Here is a 17619-nt window from a genome sequence, read left to right as displayed (position 1 = left end):
TTAGTCAACAGAACTTGAACTTTTCATTCAATTAAATTCGAAGGAAATTTTTTGTCTTTTTGATTGAGTTGAAAGTTCGAATTTTTCTCAGTTGTCTTAAGAGATACAGCCTCCGAGTAAATTTTTTAAAAAGAGCAACAAAAATGCAAGAAAATGGTAGTTGAGTGAATAGTTTCGGACTTTTCTGAAATAAGTTATTCTTAGCCCTAAAAACAGCGGAAAAATTTAAAAAAAATAAATTATTTTTTTTAAGTTATGAAATTGAAAAAGAAAAAAATATTAGGTAACCAAATAATAAGTTTTTTAAATTTTTTCTAAATATTTTCTTAAATTTTTAATAATATTTTTTATATTAATTTTAAAAAATTAATATTAATATAATTAATAAATTTTTAACGAAGAAAATATTTTTTAAAAACTTTTGTTTTAGAATTTTTGTAAATTTTTATAAATTTATGATTTATTTTCAAAAAAAAAATATGTAAAAAATATTTTCCTTTTTTGGTATTTTGAAAAATTTTTTAAAATTATTAATTTTTTTAAAAATACTTTTAAAATTAAAAAAAATATTTTTTAAATTTTAAATTAAAAATTCAAATTAATTAAATATGTACGTTTTTTCTAAATTTTATTATGAAAAGTTTAAAATTTATTTTTTTATGTTAATTTTTTAAATAATTTTTTTTAAAATAATAATTAATTATAATAATAATGATTAATTTTTTAATTAAATAAATCAAAAGATTTATTTTTGAAAATAATTCTTTTATTAATTATCAAAACATTTAAAAATTATTATTTATTTGATGAATTAATTAGAATTATAATTAACATTTTCAAATTTTTTAAATTTTTAATTAATTTAAAATTTTTAATTAAATCATTTTTTATAATTTTTTTTAAGTTATTTAATTTTAATTTTTTTTTAATTAATTAATTTTTAAATACAAAATTAAATGAATTAAATAATTTTTTTCTAAATTTTATTAAAGTTAAAAAAAGTCTATTTCAATTAAAAAAAATATTTAAATGAAAAAAAATACTTGTTTCATTTTGTTTGAAATTTCCCGCAGCTTCCTAATCAAACAACAAATTTCGAAGGAAATTTTTCTTCTTTTTGATTGAGTTGAATGTTCGAATTTTTCTCAGTTGTCTTAAGAGATACAGCCTCCGAGTAAATTTTTCTTGAAAGAGTATCGAAAATGCAAGAAAATAGCGGAAGAAATTTAAATTTTAGGCTATCGTGAAAAACTTTAGTCTACTACTTATTTTAAAGATTTAATTGACAGAAATAATCTTTTAGTAAAATTTTTATAGAACCTGGACCTAAAAAAATAAAATTTCTAAATAAAACTACAAAAAATTTCATTTATTATATTTTTGTTTTTTATTTTATACATTTCATTAGAATTTTACATTTTTTTTATTATCAAAAATATTTTTATTACATTTTACGTCAATTGCACAAGAATTGCTTGTATTTTTCGTCATTTTTAACCTTAATTTTATATTATTTAATGTAAATTTTCATTATTAAACTAAAAATTTCGAAAATTATTAAACTTAACTTTTATTTTTTTTTGTGTTAATTAACAAGAAGATTTTAAATATTTTTTGTAATACTAAATATTTTAAGATTTTAGAAGAAATATTTGTTGAAGTAAGAATAATTGCACAATTTTATTATGAATTTATTATTATCATTAATATTTACAAGATAAGGAAATGTTTTTTTTAATTAAAAAAAATTAAAAGGATTTTTTTTAGAAATGTGCAATTAATTTTACAAGTGCCGATTAGAAGTTTTGTTCTGAATTTTTATTTTATTTTTTTTTTTTATTAGAAAATTAATTTTATTATTTTTATGCTTGGACGTACAAAAAAAATGGTGGAATTATTATTTTATTATTATTTATCGTAGTAAGTAGTAGTAGTAGTCTTTTACATGTTGCGTGACCGATGTCCGTTAACATTTGAGTGTCTTGAACCGGGTCTTGAGTGCACAATTGCATAGTGATCCGAATCGATTGGTAGTGATCTGTGTGAGTGAATTTATTAATTATTGTCAATTTTATTATTGTTTGTTTGTGTTTTCGCGATTTTTTTTTTAATGATAATTACCGATTGCTGTGAATTGTGGATCCGCCGCTTGTGTAACCCTTGTTGATGCCGTTATCGCGTCCATGCAACGAATACCGTGAGCCATATTGACTTCCATGCCAGCTGCGATAAGGATCGTATTCTTCGATAATGGAAGGTTCCTTCTCGATAATTTCCGTTCTGGCACAACTGCAACTCATGGCGGTACAAAGGAAGATATTCATGAGCAGCATAATGAGGAAAAGGACGCCGAGCGCGATGCAGAGCCACAATAACCATGGAGGGTGGATGCCGTCGCAAGTGGCAGCGATCACTAAAAATTCAAATTTTTTGTCATAAAAGTTTTGAAAATTTTGAATATTTAACATTTTTCTATGAACGTAAGTATCTTAAGTCATGTTAAGTTGTGTTAAGTCAAGGAAATTTCAGATTTTGTTCTAAAATTTGTTCAAAAATATTTGAAAGAGGTGTTTATAGCTAAAAATTTTATTGGATATTGAACAATATTCAGTACAAAAACTGATATTTACTTGACTTAACACGACTTAAGTTGACTTAAGATCTTTACGTCACATTTTTTGATGAATTTATAGATTTTAAGTCGTGTTAAGTCATACATTATATATTCTATTTATGATAACGTGAATAAAATGTATGACTTAACACGACTTAAGATCTTCACACGCATTCGAAAAAATTGACATAAAGATCTTAAGTCAACTTAAGTCGTTTTAAGTCAAGAATATATCAAATTTTGAATCTTTATTTGCTCAAAATTTGTAAAAAGTTGTTCTCAGTTAAAAATTTTGTTCATTTTTGAAAAACCAGAACTTAATCTGATAAATTTCTTGACTTAACACGACTTAAGATCTTTAAGTTCATAAAAAAGGCTATAAAAGTAAAAAAAAATCTTACGTGGCGCCTGATCCGGATCAATAACGAAGACCGAAGATGCAGCCAACATTAAGCCATTTTGAGCTTTTCCCAAGTCACGTGTTTGTTCCTCTTGAATCAACCTTTCGGATGAAATTGTTTTGCAGTAAGACTCATCTACGCTAGCACATCGTCCGCTGCATTGCTCAATGTCGCACTGGAAATGTACTTCAGACCCTTCGGCGAATTTGAACATGGATTTGAGCATGGCGACGGCAGATTTTCCGTCAGCTTGTGTGGCGAATGGAGTGATGATGTTGTTGTCGAAAGGACATCCTCGGTCATCGATCAAATTAATACTGATGTTACGTTTGTTGAATGCGAAGCAATTTTTCACCTTGATACCGTAAGTTGCTAAAAAAAGAGATAAAAATTAGTCACAAAATTTAAAATTAATTTTTTTTAAATTATTTTAAATTTAATTGAATTTTTTATTTATTTTAAATTAAATTAAAATTTAATTTTTTCATCGATTTTTTAAATTAATTTTTTAATTAAATTTTTATTATTTTTTTTTAAATTAATAAACTTTTCGAAATTTTTTTTTTCTTTAATTTAACTAAAATTTTATTTTATTTTTTTTAATTTAATTTAATTTATTTATTTTTTTTTTCATTTAATTTTTTAAACTCACCATTTGGTTGTTGCACTTCAGCTTTGATGAGATACTCCCGGCCATAAACTGTTTCTCTGACACGTTTCTCGCCGTCAAGGAATTTCAATACAACACCCATGTCTTTGTCATCTCTGCAAAAGTACAAAAAAAAAAATGCATTACATCACAAACGTCATAAATTTTGACCATTTTTGCATGAAACACACTCCATTTACGTACAACAAAAGCGCTCCGATGCACAATTTTGTCTCTCTCAAGTCATGTCAAGCACATGATTGCTAAACAATAAACCCTAATAATAATTTTAATGATGATGATGACGTACATATCAAGCCAAGATGCACGTTTATGTAATAACAAAAATATTTTATTCACATACAATGGCTAATTGTTCACGAGAGGACCGAATGTACGACCATTAATCATGATAGGTACCGAGCAACCGAAAGACGTGCGAAGACGACTGGTTTTATTTTAAAAAAGAGAGAAAAAAATGGATAAATCTTCTCATCTAAACGTTATACCTGACTATGATTGTGAGCATGAAGAAAGTGAGGTAAGTAAGTAGCAATTTAAATGAGACTTGTTTACGTTTTTTGAATAAGGTGAATAAGCTTTTAAGCGCATTTTTTAAACAAAAATGTAACGTTAGGAACAAGTGCAATTTAAAAAAAAGAAATATTTAAAATTTTTTTTGAACATCAAAATTTCAAGAAAAATTATTAATTTTTCATCGTGTTTTAAAACAAATTTAACATTTAAAAATTTAATTTTTAAGAAAAAATTTTTTTTTTAAGAAAGAAATTTTAAACAAAAATTTATCAATTTTTAAATTTTAATTAACATTAATTTTTTAACGAAAAAAATTAAATAATTAAAGTTAATTTTTTAATTAGTTTTTAATTTTTATTTAATTATTTTAATTCAATTTAATTAATTTTAATTTTTTTTTTAATTTTTTAATTAATAAATTTATTTTTAAATTTAAATTAAAAATAATTTTTTTGATTTTAAATTTTTAAAAAATTTTAAAATTATGAATTTTCAACTTTTTGCTTCAATTTTAGTTAAAAACTGCTAAAAATAACAAAATTTAATGTTTTAAGAATTTTTGTTTTTTGTATATTATATGCATATCAAGTAAAATTTTTTAAAATTTGCTTCGAAATTTTTAACACTTTTGTTATTTTAAGATTTTTTGATTTTTTAAGGCGTTAATGAACAAAATTTGAATTAATTAAAATTTTAAAAAAATTAAAAATATTTATTTTTTTTTTGGAAAAGCCCAAAGAAATTGATTTTCTTACTTTCAATAAATTAAATCAAATTTATTTCTATAATTTTTAAAAATTTTTTAAATTTCATCTTTATTGATTTTTTACCAAATTTCAATAGAAAATTTAAAACAGACAGACCAAAGATTCTAATCGAAAATTTTTTCTTTAAAATGTGATAAAACCTAAATGTAATGTTGTGACTCAGCTCATTTCCAAGTCAAGTCAAATCTTCACCACTGAGTTGAGATGAAAATTTATGCACTTATTTGCATGTACTTTGAACAAAAACTTGAAACACATAAAATTACTGTCATAAATATAACAGCACCGCGATAACAGAAATAACGTAACCTGTTGTAAGTTCTTGCGTTGCATCTCTTATATTTTAACGAGAGACATTTTTAATACATTTGTAGTGCCATTAAAATGCACTTGGCACAAACAATAAACTTACCTCGAAAATCCCGTTTTGCCGCAAGTGATAACGTAAAATTTGTCGTCAGCCAATTCCAACGTCTTGTGCACTCGTACAGCCAATTGAATGGACCTCTCCTCAGTTTTCTGTTGGCATTAACGAAAAATTTTCGGCAATCATCAATAATAATGTGCATGTTGAAATCATCCGCCCAATTGAGGTATAATGAAATAAAGGTAAAAATAAAAAAAAAATAATGAAATAAAATATTTTAATGTATTTATTACAGATGAAAAAAAATCCCATGGCGGTGCGGCGGCGCTCAATCAATGCTGTGTTACCCAGGCTTATGTTGAGTACTTTTTTTTCATTATTATTCAATCAAAATATGAGGCCATGCCATGTTAATGTTATATCATGTTAATTTTTTCTCTCTCTCCGGCTTTTAGTGCATGTGGAATTTGTATGTTAAAAAAAAGTTTTATCATTAAATTGTTATTGTAGCTGTTATTGTTATGTAATGGCACACAAATTTTAAATTTTATTGCAGATCGTTATTTAAGGTTGCGCTTCAGGTTGAGGAGATTCGTCACGATGATGCCCAATTTGATTGTATCGTGTCACGTTATGATCATCTTCAATTGTCTAATGACAGATTCGATTGATTTGTTTTGATAAAAATCTTTGAAAGGTCAGATGTACATAAAAAAATTGTTAATAAAAAAAAAAAACAAATTTTATGGAAAAATATAAGGAGGAGCTGCAATTTTAACGAATTTTTTGCATTGCAGTGATTTCCTATTGTAAAAATGTTTTTTATGGCAAACGCAGCATGTGAACACTAAAAAAGAATAAAGTCATTAATTCCTTGAGGTTTTGTCGTGCAAAGGAAACTGATGTTACCAACGAACTGAACAAAGAAGAGGTAAGAAACTAACATTTTTAAAGCAAGTTTTGTAATATTTACAGGAATCAACATTGACAGGTTTTTAAATGACAATATATGTCCAGATGTCTAAGGGAGTTGTTTCAATATGAAGGATCAAATTAAGCTCCATCCAAACTAAAACTCTTCTCATGGTAACGCAGAGCCAGCAAGCCCGACGAATACTTAAGCTGGTTAAATAAATGCTAGAGGAACCAAGTAGCAATGGACCAAGTTCCGAACTGCTTGACGAGTTAAGCAAATACGAAGATACGCACGGAGCGAGTGTTGAGTTTTAAAATCTTTTTGGCGAATCATGAGCCACTTAAGTGCATGGCAGTCGACCTAACGACAAAAAGGTAATTTATTTTTTTGGGCATTTGAATTTAATTTAATTTTTTTTTATTCTTTAGAAGACAATCGTCGCATGGAGTCGCACTACAGCGAAGGTAAATTAAATTCTAATAGGAAAAACTAAATCTTTCTTTCTATTTTAGGATTAATTAATTTTTTTTTTAATATTAGGGCGCGAAAACGTTCGCGAAGCATTAAGTGATCCCAAGGAATCATCGCTTGTCTCGAGACCAAGAAGACCTTTAAAGTCAAGCGGAGTAGCATATTGTTTTGCAGATAAGAACAAGTCGTAATTTCGGCTTGAATGTCACTTCTCTTATTGTGCCTATTCTCACTCTCTTTGGTTTAATATCTTGAACTGTGGAAGAAACTACGAAAAACTAGAGTACATACTTTGAAATTGTCACTTAATGATACATTTATAGGGAACTAAAATCAACAACAGAAAATCGCATCGAAAATGAATCTGTCCTTGTTTGTCACCCAGACTAATACATTGGCAATAAAATACGAGAAATACAAAATAATGATAAGTGATGACTTAGACGAATAATTATTTAAGAAGAAATTTCTGCTAAGTTCGTCGAAAACACTGTATCAATTTCCTTTTTGACACTCCATTCGTCACCATTAACATGCTTCAATTTTTCTGCTTGTAATTCACTTCATCTTGTACACAGTAACATTATCTACTAAAAATTCAATTAAAATACCAGAAATAGTTCAAACCTATTGTAAATCATTAATAAATTATTGTGAAAAAAGCACACGACTCGAAGAAAATACGCTTCTGAAAAAAATGCAACATAACATTCCTTTTTACAAATTCATCATCATCATCATTTCATTTACAATTATACAATAAAGTACAACATTTTTTTTCGCTTATAAATAAACAATATTGCTAAAGTGTATGCTTAACACTACTTTTTGTGTGCATCTATGCTTTGCGATACAAACTCTATTCGCACATCATTAATATTATCTTTATTTGTACAATATTGAATAGTTTTGCTTTTGTTGAGCATCATCATCATCATCTTCAAATATACATAAATAAATAATAATGTAAAAAAAATCGTTGCACAGTTATACACAAACAAGACAGGCTTGCAATGAAACTTGTAAAGTAACACAATAATAATAAAAATCATTGAACAAGCATAAAAACTGTTAATACCGAAAACGGTTATTATATAATAATAATGCACATTGCGTGGCATGGACATGGATGCATGTTAACCTACTAAGTCTAAATTCTTATTAAATTAATACTATTTATGGGTATGAAGTCGCCTGGATGAATGAAAAAAATATGAGATCAATAATACGTATAATTAATTGGTAAGGAATGTAAAAGACACAAAAAAATAACATAGAAACATGAACTAGTTAATCCAGTCATCATCCAGTAAGAACAAATTGTTTCAATGTTTATGGGAACAAAAAAGAGTCAATTGTCCAGACGACGTTGTGAATGGCAACAAATAAATGTCTTCATACCTTTATAGAATTAATACCCAGCTAAAAAAATTTGGGGTAAATAAAGTATTCAACAATTTCTAAAAAAAAAAATTTATACCAAGTTTTTTGTGACACTTTTAGCAAACTTATTGTTTCTTTTTTTAATGTAATTAGGATAAAATTCGTAATTTTAGTTCTCGCATAACTTTGCTTGATGTGAAGAGTCTAATTTATTGATTTATGATTTATTTGAGAGCACACAGAAAGGTTGTTAAAGCTAGAAATAGCAAAAAAAATGAGAAAAACCCTTCCGCCACAAAAAAGACAGCAAATGACAGCCGGAAAAATATGTTTCTGAAGGAATCGCTCTCAACTCGTTGATGACGTGTCAAAATAAAAAAAAATCTCCTTCTGAAGGAGTCGCTCTCAACTCGTTGATGACGCGTCAAAGTTCAAGAAAAAAAGCTAGAAGTCGCTCTTGGCAAAAAATGACGCAAAAAGAAAAAAAAAGCTCTTGCAAGCCAGTGACTTGAAGCAACAGTTGGCAAAAATACCCAAAATTCTCTTTGAAAAGTATTAGTGATAGCTTTAACTCTCATATTTTGACTGTTGCTTCTACAATGCCAATGAAGCGTCGCGACAACTGTCCAAAAGAACTCGCTCCTCAACGCGAATTGAATATGGAAACTCTCAGAGATCCTCAATACTTTCCGCAGTATAAAAAAACCGCACTGAATGAGCAGAAACTCATTCTAGCTCTGAAATCATTGAAAAACAAGCATTCAAACTTTGATTTTGAAAGCAATGATTTCTGCAGGAAGGTATTGAAAGCTATGAAAACAAAAAAAAGCTCTTGATGAGCAAAAGAAAATGACTCTAAAGAACCTTTGGGCGAAAAAGTCGGTCCAAGAGGCCGTTTTCTTTGACGAAAACAAAATTGAAAATCAAGAAACTTCCAAAGAAAATTATACCTCTGCTTTCAAAATCAATAGTGAAAGCATCGTTATAAACGGAAATGAGGTTACTTTTTCCAAAAACGCAAAGCTCGTGACATTAAAGTTTGAAAAAGGTTCTGAAGAGCATAAACTTATTAATGCTTTACGTAAAAAGTTGTTTGGCAGTCCTGATTCTCCGATTCCTTTCAATGATCAATCAGAAGAAAGTATGCTGACTTCGTCGTGTGCGAAAAAAAGAATCGTGTGTATGAATCAACAGATTTTGATGAATCTCATAAATGTGAAAAGTCAAATGAACTCCGCAACAGACTTTTGAATTATAAAATTATTTGTTCTGATCCAGAAGAAGAAAAAGAAATTAATAATGAAAAAATCAAAAAACTTTATAGAATAAAATCGAAGCATCATTTAGATGTTTTCACTTCTATGGAGTTGTGTAGCTTCTATCTTTTAGGCGTTCTTTACCCCAACTTTTCTAACTGGGTACAAGAAAAAAATGTACCGTTGTTTAATTAAATTGTTCATTTTTTGAGCCGACTTTTCCAAGTCAAGTCACAATCACAATCTTGGTCATGATGAAAGTAACAACCAAGCAATAGAAAAATAACATAACAACAACAACCTAATAATAAGGTCACGCTTTCAATGCATTTCAGATGCATTTTTTCGATACCAGAAGGTCCCATAAATCGAAAAGTGACGTCGAAGAGTGGCCAAAGAAAAAGAAAGTCTCGAAACTAATTAAGTTGTTGCTGGATGCAATGAAGCGTGGAATGGATTAAATATCTCAAGTCAATTTATTAGTTACATATATTGAGACGTAGCAACGGACCAATTTTGATTCATTTATTCACACCACCCAGTGCATTTAATTGAGGCACGATAGTGGGACGTCCTTTGTTTATAACAAAATCATTAGTTTGTATGAGAAATTACTTCTTCTTCTCCCACATTCGCTCTTCATGAGATATCGATATATGATCGAATGATTGATGCTCTGCTGCATCCACACAATAAATTAACATATTTATTGTCCAGAGATGCTGCTCTGTCTCTCTAATCATTCAATTTATCTTAAATTGATTGAAATTTATCAAGATTACGTTTAAAAAAAAACAACTAATTACTGACATCGACATCAGCTACAATGTTGGGATGCTTATTTTTTTAATGAAACGGAAAGCACTCATAATAAAATTAATTTTAAAGTGCATGTTTTGATTTTATTTTTTTACAAAGCTATTAGAGAGAATTTTTCACGATGAGAAAAACTTGCTAACGTTTATGCAAATAACTCGTTAGTTCATAGTAATAATTATTATGAAGAGTGTGTAAGTGACATAAGTTGTTATTTAATATTTTATTAAACGATTTTTTTCGCGATGATATGCGCTTCTAATAGCACTCCGGGTGTCGTTGCATTAATATTAAATTGAAACATTTTAGAATTTTAATTTGATTAACTGCGTGGAATGTTAACTCAATCGACTTCCTAGAAAAATTTAATGCGTTCAAATAAATCAATATGTTGTGATTTTGTGATAAATTGTAAATGAATATGTTAGAAGAAGGTGAGCAATTATTAATTTTGTTTGTCTTTATGGTGATAGGAATCAATAACATTTATTGAATGGCATCTCATTAATTCAGTGTTTTTTTTTTTTGAGAGAAACGAAGGCAAAAAAATTGTGATGAAAAATTGTTGAATTTGTTGACGTTTAGAGTGAAATAAATTAAATTTTGAAAAGTTTAAGGACCATTTTCTAAATTTTTATTTTTTTTTATTTTTTCAGTTAGTTTTTTTGTCATTCAAGAATTTTTATTTTTTTTTTAATTTTAAATATTTTGCAATTAATTTTAAAAAATTTTTCAATTAAATTAAAAAAAATTATTTAAAAATAAATTTTAAAATTAAATTTAAATTATAAAAATTAAAGATCAATGAAATTTTTAGATTTTTTTTTAATTTTTGGCGCTCTAATATTTTGAAAAATATATCTTCGAGAACCTTGAAAATCCTATATTTGTAGTGAATGTTTGCTAAGTTTTAATCTATTTAACTTTAATATTTATAACTCTATGATTAATACCTTATTGACCATAATTTTGGCAAAATTAATGTTTAAGCTAGGTTTTAGCTGAAAAATATATTTTATTTTGCATATTTCACATAAAAGCATGTTTCATAATTTTTATACCTGCGATATCAATTAAATTTTGACAGTTTTATTTTTATTGTTTTTTCGACAGCAAATTGACAGGCGAAAAATTTTAAACTAAAATTTTAATTATCAATTAACCCAATCATGTTTTTCTATCATTTGCATAAAAATTCAGCATTTTTAAATCTGAATTGAACTGTTCCCATATTTTTAAAAAATTGAAGTATCGAATTTTATGAAATATTTACTTTTATAAATTAATAAAAATATAAAAAATCCTAGATAATTTTTTTTAAAATTAAATTTTAATTATTCTAAAATAATCTAAATATTCTCGAATATTCAAATCTCTTTTAAAGTGCAATTTAGATCAAATTCATCACTTGTATTGAGTAAAATGACCCCATAGCGCGTTCCGATTTGCCGATTAAACAAAATTCCATCAATAATTACCGCAGCGAGAGAGATATATAATTTGGCATGCATCGATGCACTCAAGTCAAAATCAATCTCATTGCACACATAATTGATGGCAAAATACACAAAAAAGAGCAAAATTAATTGCAAAATTGCTCTAACCTGAATGAAAAGTAAAAGTAGAGTTTTTTTTTATTTGTCAGCTTTTCAACTAAATCATAGAAAAATGAAATTTCAAACCATTTCTCGTGAAATATCTGACATGACATTATTCAATAAATTAAAATTATTATTATTTAATATTTTTATCGTGATGAGTGATCAACATCGACGCGGAAATATCATCTCATCATCACATTATTTCGAGTCGGTTATTATTTATTATCTCTCTCGGGACTTTGTCTAACGACGACGCACGTGATTAACAAACAATTTTTTGTTATTTTATAAATATGTTCAAATTTGACCTTTGCTTTCACCGCGGCTCGATCGACAATAGCTTTTAAACTTTTTCAACTTTTAAATGGATTTTTGTTGTTGTTTTTTTGCTGAATTGCCTTTCGAAAGGTTGACCTCACCCTATATTTATTAACGTAAACTCTTTAATGGCATAACGGAAAATTTTTACGAGTAATGCATGAATATTATGCAGTAAAATTATTATTGTCTGACTCTTTTTTTATGTGAACGGGCCTAGTAACCTTTGTTATTATTTTTATTATCATTGATTGATTTAAATGTGTCTCAACTTGGTCTTAGTTTTGCGCGCTCTCGAACTCGAACAAAGAATCAGGTTAAAATGCGTGATAGAAATAAAACAGGTTTTTTGTAAATACTTTTTGTTGGGAACAGGGACGAAAAAACTATTGACTTAAATTTGAAATATTTAATATTTTGTTGTATTCTTTCAGTCCTTTGTAGTGTAACCCCAATGACTATGAAAACTCAATCAATTAATTAAACAATCGCTTTATTCTTCCAAAATTATCCAGAATATCTCCAGTACGTCCAGCTACTTTTCTCTCTGCCACAAAAGTGACCTCTCCCCTGTAACCGACGACAGGTAATAGCGACATTACCTGGTCAGATAATTTGGAAATCTAGAGTCGCTCTTTCTTCGAAGTACATAAGGTTGTAAGTCTTCCACAGTAGTCAAGTATTCCGGGAGCAGGCCAGTTTTGGATTTGTTATTCCGATTTTATATTCCGACGGTATCCGATTATAGGGGGGGTGGGAGTCAAAAAATGTCCCTTTTTATCCGACGCCGTAAATGGATGGCGCCTTAAGCTTAAACCAATCAGTTTTAACTTTTGACTCAAAAGTTTTCCCAACCCTGGTTGAACAAATGAACAATTAATTTCGAGTTGACTCAAACAATATCCTGAAAAATCGTTAAATCCAATTACTGGGCGTGTTATGGTCCATTAAGCAAACCAAAGTCAGACCGTGATTTCTTTACAACAATGTTTAATTAGCATAAATTCCGTGCGGATTTCATTCGAGAGAGAGATAACAAAAGCGGAAGTTTTAAGAGACATAGAGACACGTCTTCAATGAAGCATAAAATTTTTGCCTAAAAGTCAAGCTGGAAGCCGCTTTAATAACGGTCCAATATTTTCCCATGATAATTAATGTTCGTTCGCGAGAAACAAAAGCAAAAATATGTGCGCGACACGATAAATAAATTAAAATTCAACAAAAATAAATTTTCTGAGGCGATTGCGCAAGGTTATGTAGGACACTCACACATGCAATTTAAAACGTTTTTAGAGACATATCGATAACTATTTAAAATGAGTTTGAATGCGCGCAACTACAACAACAACAACAACAACAATATTAATGATAATCATGGTTTGCCATCTATTTTGGTGCAGCCGCACAAGCAAAGCATAAGCATGACTTGTTCCAAGTTTGTCGAGATTGTTTGTTTATTTGCCGTGTGTGCATTTATTTATATTTGAAAATGCAAAAAAAAAAATAAAAAGAACAAGTATTTGGGTTAATTGATTGAAAACTAATTGTAATTTATGATTATGTTATTCGAGAATTGGTTGTGCGAATGTTTGCTTGGCTTTGGTGCGCGGCAGCATGCAAGACGCAGGTATTAAATGAAAAACTAGAACGTTTTATCTCGCAGGCGAATATCTTGTAAATAAATGATTTTCCATATATAACATCAGATAAGATCGTTTTTCTGTTGCGTTTCGTCTTGTATTTCCAATTGCTACTCATATTTCACGTTTCTTGAGCGAGCGCTTCATTTTATTTTATGTGTGCGTTGGATATTGATGATCGCCACGATAAAAGTGATATGTATCACCTGAAGCGGATAACTTTGAAACACGCAATGAGTTCTAATATTTTTTTTTGTAGTGCATTTTGAAGGATTTAGAGAAAAATTTTTTTGTCTATCCGCACTAAAGTTTCGTTTTTCATAAATAAAAAAAATTTCAAAATTTAATAAAAAAAAATATTTTTGTTTTTAAAGATTTTATAAAATTTAACATAATTTTTTTTAAGTTTGATTTTTTTCGGTTTTTTTTAAATTTTAAATAAATATTGAATACGATTATGAAAAAATAAAAATTACAAGCTTAAAAAAATATACAAAAACTTAAAATTTTGGTTATCTTAAAAAAATAAATTAAAATGGAAATTAAATTAAATAAATAAAATTAAATTAAATAAACGACTTAATTTTTTTTTGCAAAAAAATAAAGAAATCATAAAAATAAACATTTTGAAATAAATAAAAATATTTTTAAAAAAATATTTAATAAAATTCTTTGAATTTTCAAAATGCAGAAAAAATTTAAACGGTTCTTTTTGAAAATCTTCATTTTTAAAATTTTTATTTATTTTTTATTTCTTTTTTTTTTAAATTTGCAGAACAAACATTTTGGGAAATTAGAGGAAAAATTGATATAAAAAAGCGTTAATCTCTCTAAAATGATAGAAAATTTTTTTTTTCAGAAGAGTTAGACGAGTTAGAATAAAAAACACTTTGCGAATAAAATTTCAATACAAGACAAAAATCCAACGGAAACAATTGCAATAATGCCACCCAATTACTTGCTAATTGTGTGGCTTTTTGGTGTGTATCTAAAATGAGAATCTGCTCCTCCTCCTCCTGTTCCTCTTATTTTCTAGCTCTAGCTCTAGTTTTGTTCTATCACATTAGGGGATTGGTATCTGATATCTCAATTGACTCGCCTTTCTTTCTTCTCTTATCGCGCATTGAGTTAAGAAACAAACAAACTTATCTAAAAGTCTTGAAAGTCTTGCAGCTTGTACTTTTATAACCTGTTTCCGTGTTGTACACTTTTAATATTTATGATAAAAATAACTATTATTACGATTTTTTTTCGTGTGTAAACTGTAATAAACTAGAACAGCATGATACAAAATTATTACTATTATTATTGGCTGAATGGCGATAATAGAACAATTTGTGCTTGTCCCAGTTTCGTTGCACAGCAAGTTTTCTCGAAGTTTGTGTTTCACTTTGGTTTCGCTGCGAAAGAAATTCTGTCCTCATTAGAAAAATTTTACAAAAAGGCGACGCAATGTATTAACGGGATAAAATGCCCATAAATGAGTGATAACTAAATTAAGATGCAATTAATGGACCCTAACAAGGAAGGAAATAGAAGCGAAACAAAGTAAAGCCTGCAAGCGATTCACGATTTCGCAACAACAATAACAACAACGCAGCTCTTTAAGCGTCTCTCTTCTAACATGGCAAATACCTTTTTCGGTTCGCACAATTTTTTTTTTGTTTGTTTGAATTGACGGACGCAACATTCGCAACAATGTATGCGAAGAAAAGACAATGACAACCGTATAAAATATATTGTCAAAAGCAATCAATTGGCATGTCGAATGATCCGAAAAACGCTGAATGAATGGGAAATTGTTACAATTTTATTTTATTTGGATTACATATGGAGTGCCATTTAGGTTGGACAGAACATTTTCAAGGCAGTTATGCATGAATTGACTTGTCGAGTGTTAAAGATTAATGTTCAATTCAGGTTGTTTGCTCAATTTTCATATGACGATATATTAATGGTATTTAAAATACGTTGTGAGAAATTGATGTTTCGCAACTCAAAATGTTTTAAAATCAGTTCATCATTTACATTTGGTCTTTCGAGGATTTTATCACAGTATCTTCAATGGCTCATTAGATTTGAAAAGACCTTGTGTATATAATTATGAACGACCTTGTCTTTCTTTTGATTTGACTTTATTTACCATTTTTCCTCATCGAACATAAATTTCTTTAGAATTTATATGCTTTTCTACTTGTTCTCAAAAATCAACGAAATGTGCCCAATTTCATCGCAAAGATTACAAGATTTCTTCTTGCTTGCATTTTCCCTCCCTTCTTCTGTTCTGAGGTGCTCCTTGATATTTTTCCAACTTTTCTATTGTTTTTTTTAAAGCAATAGCTTCGTCAACGTTGGTATTAGCTTCCATTTAAGAGAAAATCTTCAAAGTATTGAATATGGTTCAAAGTCTGAGATTGTTAGAAGAAGATGCTCAATAATATTGTTGAAGTTTAAGAATTACTCAAGACGAAGAGATTAATAATTAGTTCATCAACGTTTACATCATGCTCTTGGTAGTAACTTTAAATAAAAGAAAAAGTATAACGATATGACTTAACTCATCCTTATTAGGTTCTTCGGCCAAAGTAAACTTCTATTCTAGTGTACTTATCGAGTTCGATAACATGCACTTGCTACACCGAGTGATAGGTTTATTTTGTCGTTGTCGATGCAAATAAGATTTTTTAATGATTTGAACGCTAAAAATTGAGCTTTTGATTGAACTTTGAATTTTTCATGTTTTATTGTTTTTTTAACTAGAACAAATATTTGATCGTCTTAAGACACTATTACACTTTTTCATCCATCCCAACATTAAGTTCAGTAAATCAAAGTAAAAAAGTTGATAAGTCTCGCATTGTGCCTTGATTTTTTCTAAACTTTCGATACTTTAACTTTTCACAGTGTACTGATATTACAGCTACTAGGTATATCGTACTTAGGTATTGTGTCTCCATATTTCATTTAACTTTATGTATATTTTTATTATTATTGTATTTCACTTTAAAAGGTGTATCTCAAGGACTTTGGTAGTACAACGTTTTGTTCATTCATTCATTGATTAGTTTTTCTCATGATTGTCTTGTTACTCTTGTTACACTTTTCAAAGTTTCTAATGAGGTTTTAACGAATTTCACAAAATTTGACCTTTCCTATGAAATGAATCTCATTCTAAGGGAAAATTTAGATCGATGACCTAGAATCCATCTCTGCCAAGGCAACACTAAAAAAATCTTCTGAGTAGGTGGATGATCTACTCGCAGTCATTGGCATTAATATTACACAAGTTTGTACTAATATTGCTGGCGCAAATATTATAAATGATTATAATTTAGCACTATTCCGATTTTATTATTACTATTATATATAGTTTGCCTTCGTCGTTCCACCGCATCGCGCCATATACTGTAATTTCAACAAACGAAGGATGAATATTCAATATTCATCATTATTCAAGTATTAAATGTGAATTTGCACTGACATGACATTTATAACATAAAAATTTATAGTGCTTTATGATGTCTGGAAAAAAGGCGCTTTTGTTGATGCTCTTCAATCGCAATGACGACGTCAAGACAAGCCAGAATAAAGTGCTATGATCCGATATTTAAATGTCATGTTAAATCTAGAAATTGATTGCATTGGAAATAAAAAAAAAATTGTTAATAATAATAAATGCGAAGGAATTTTCCCCGTAAGCCATTTATCGAAACACATCAAGACGAACAATTATTCGGATTGATTTTGTTTAACATATTCATATGTACATTTACATGTCATGTGTCTCTCGATATGTTGTTCTGGCATCATGCCAATCGGACATTTGCATTCAAAGGCTACGTGGATTGATGAGAAGAAATTAGGTTTCAATGCCATCTCTTGA

General features: G+C 28.2%; 1 protein-coding gene across 1 annotated transcript in view; it reads right to left on the bottom strand.

Moving 5' to 3' along the window:
- Positions 1-1781: 1781 nt before the first annotated feature.
- LOC134834636 (uncharacterized) overlaps positions 1782-17619 on the bottom strand; it is a 35423-nt gene continuing 19585 nt past the window's right edge. Inside the window, exons 4-8 of the mRNA XM_063849372.1 lie at positions 5381-5487; positions 3668-3780; positions 3016-3387; positions 2122-2413; positions 1782-2038 (exon numbers count right to left, since the gene is read on the bottom strand). Of these exons, the coding sequence (XP_063705442.1) occupies positions 1942-2038; positions 2122-2413; positions 3016-3387; positions 3668-3780; positions 5381-5487 (981 nt within the window). The 3' untranslated portion in view covers positions 1782-1941. The remainder of the gene's footprint in view (positions 2039-2121; positions 2414-3015; positions 3388-3667; positions 3781-5380; positions 5488-17619) is intronic.

Source organism: Culicoides brevitarsis, chromosome 3 (assembly GCF_036172545.1).
Source record: "Culicoides brevitarsis isolate CSIRO-B50_1 chromosome 3, AGI_CSIRO_Cbre_v1, whole genome shotgun sequence".
NCBI lineage: Eukaryota > Metazoa > Arthropoda > Insecta > Diptera > Ceratopogonidae > Culicoides > Culicoides brevitarsis.
Note: the sequence above shows the minus strand (reverse complement) of the source record. Positions and strands in the feature narration are given on the sequence as shown.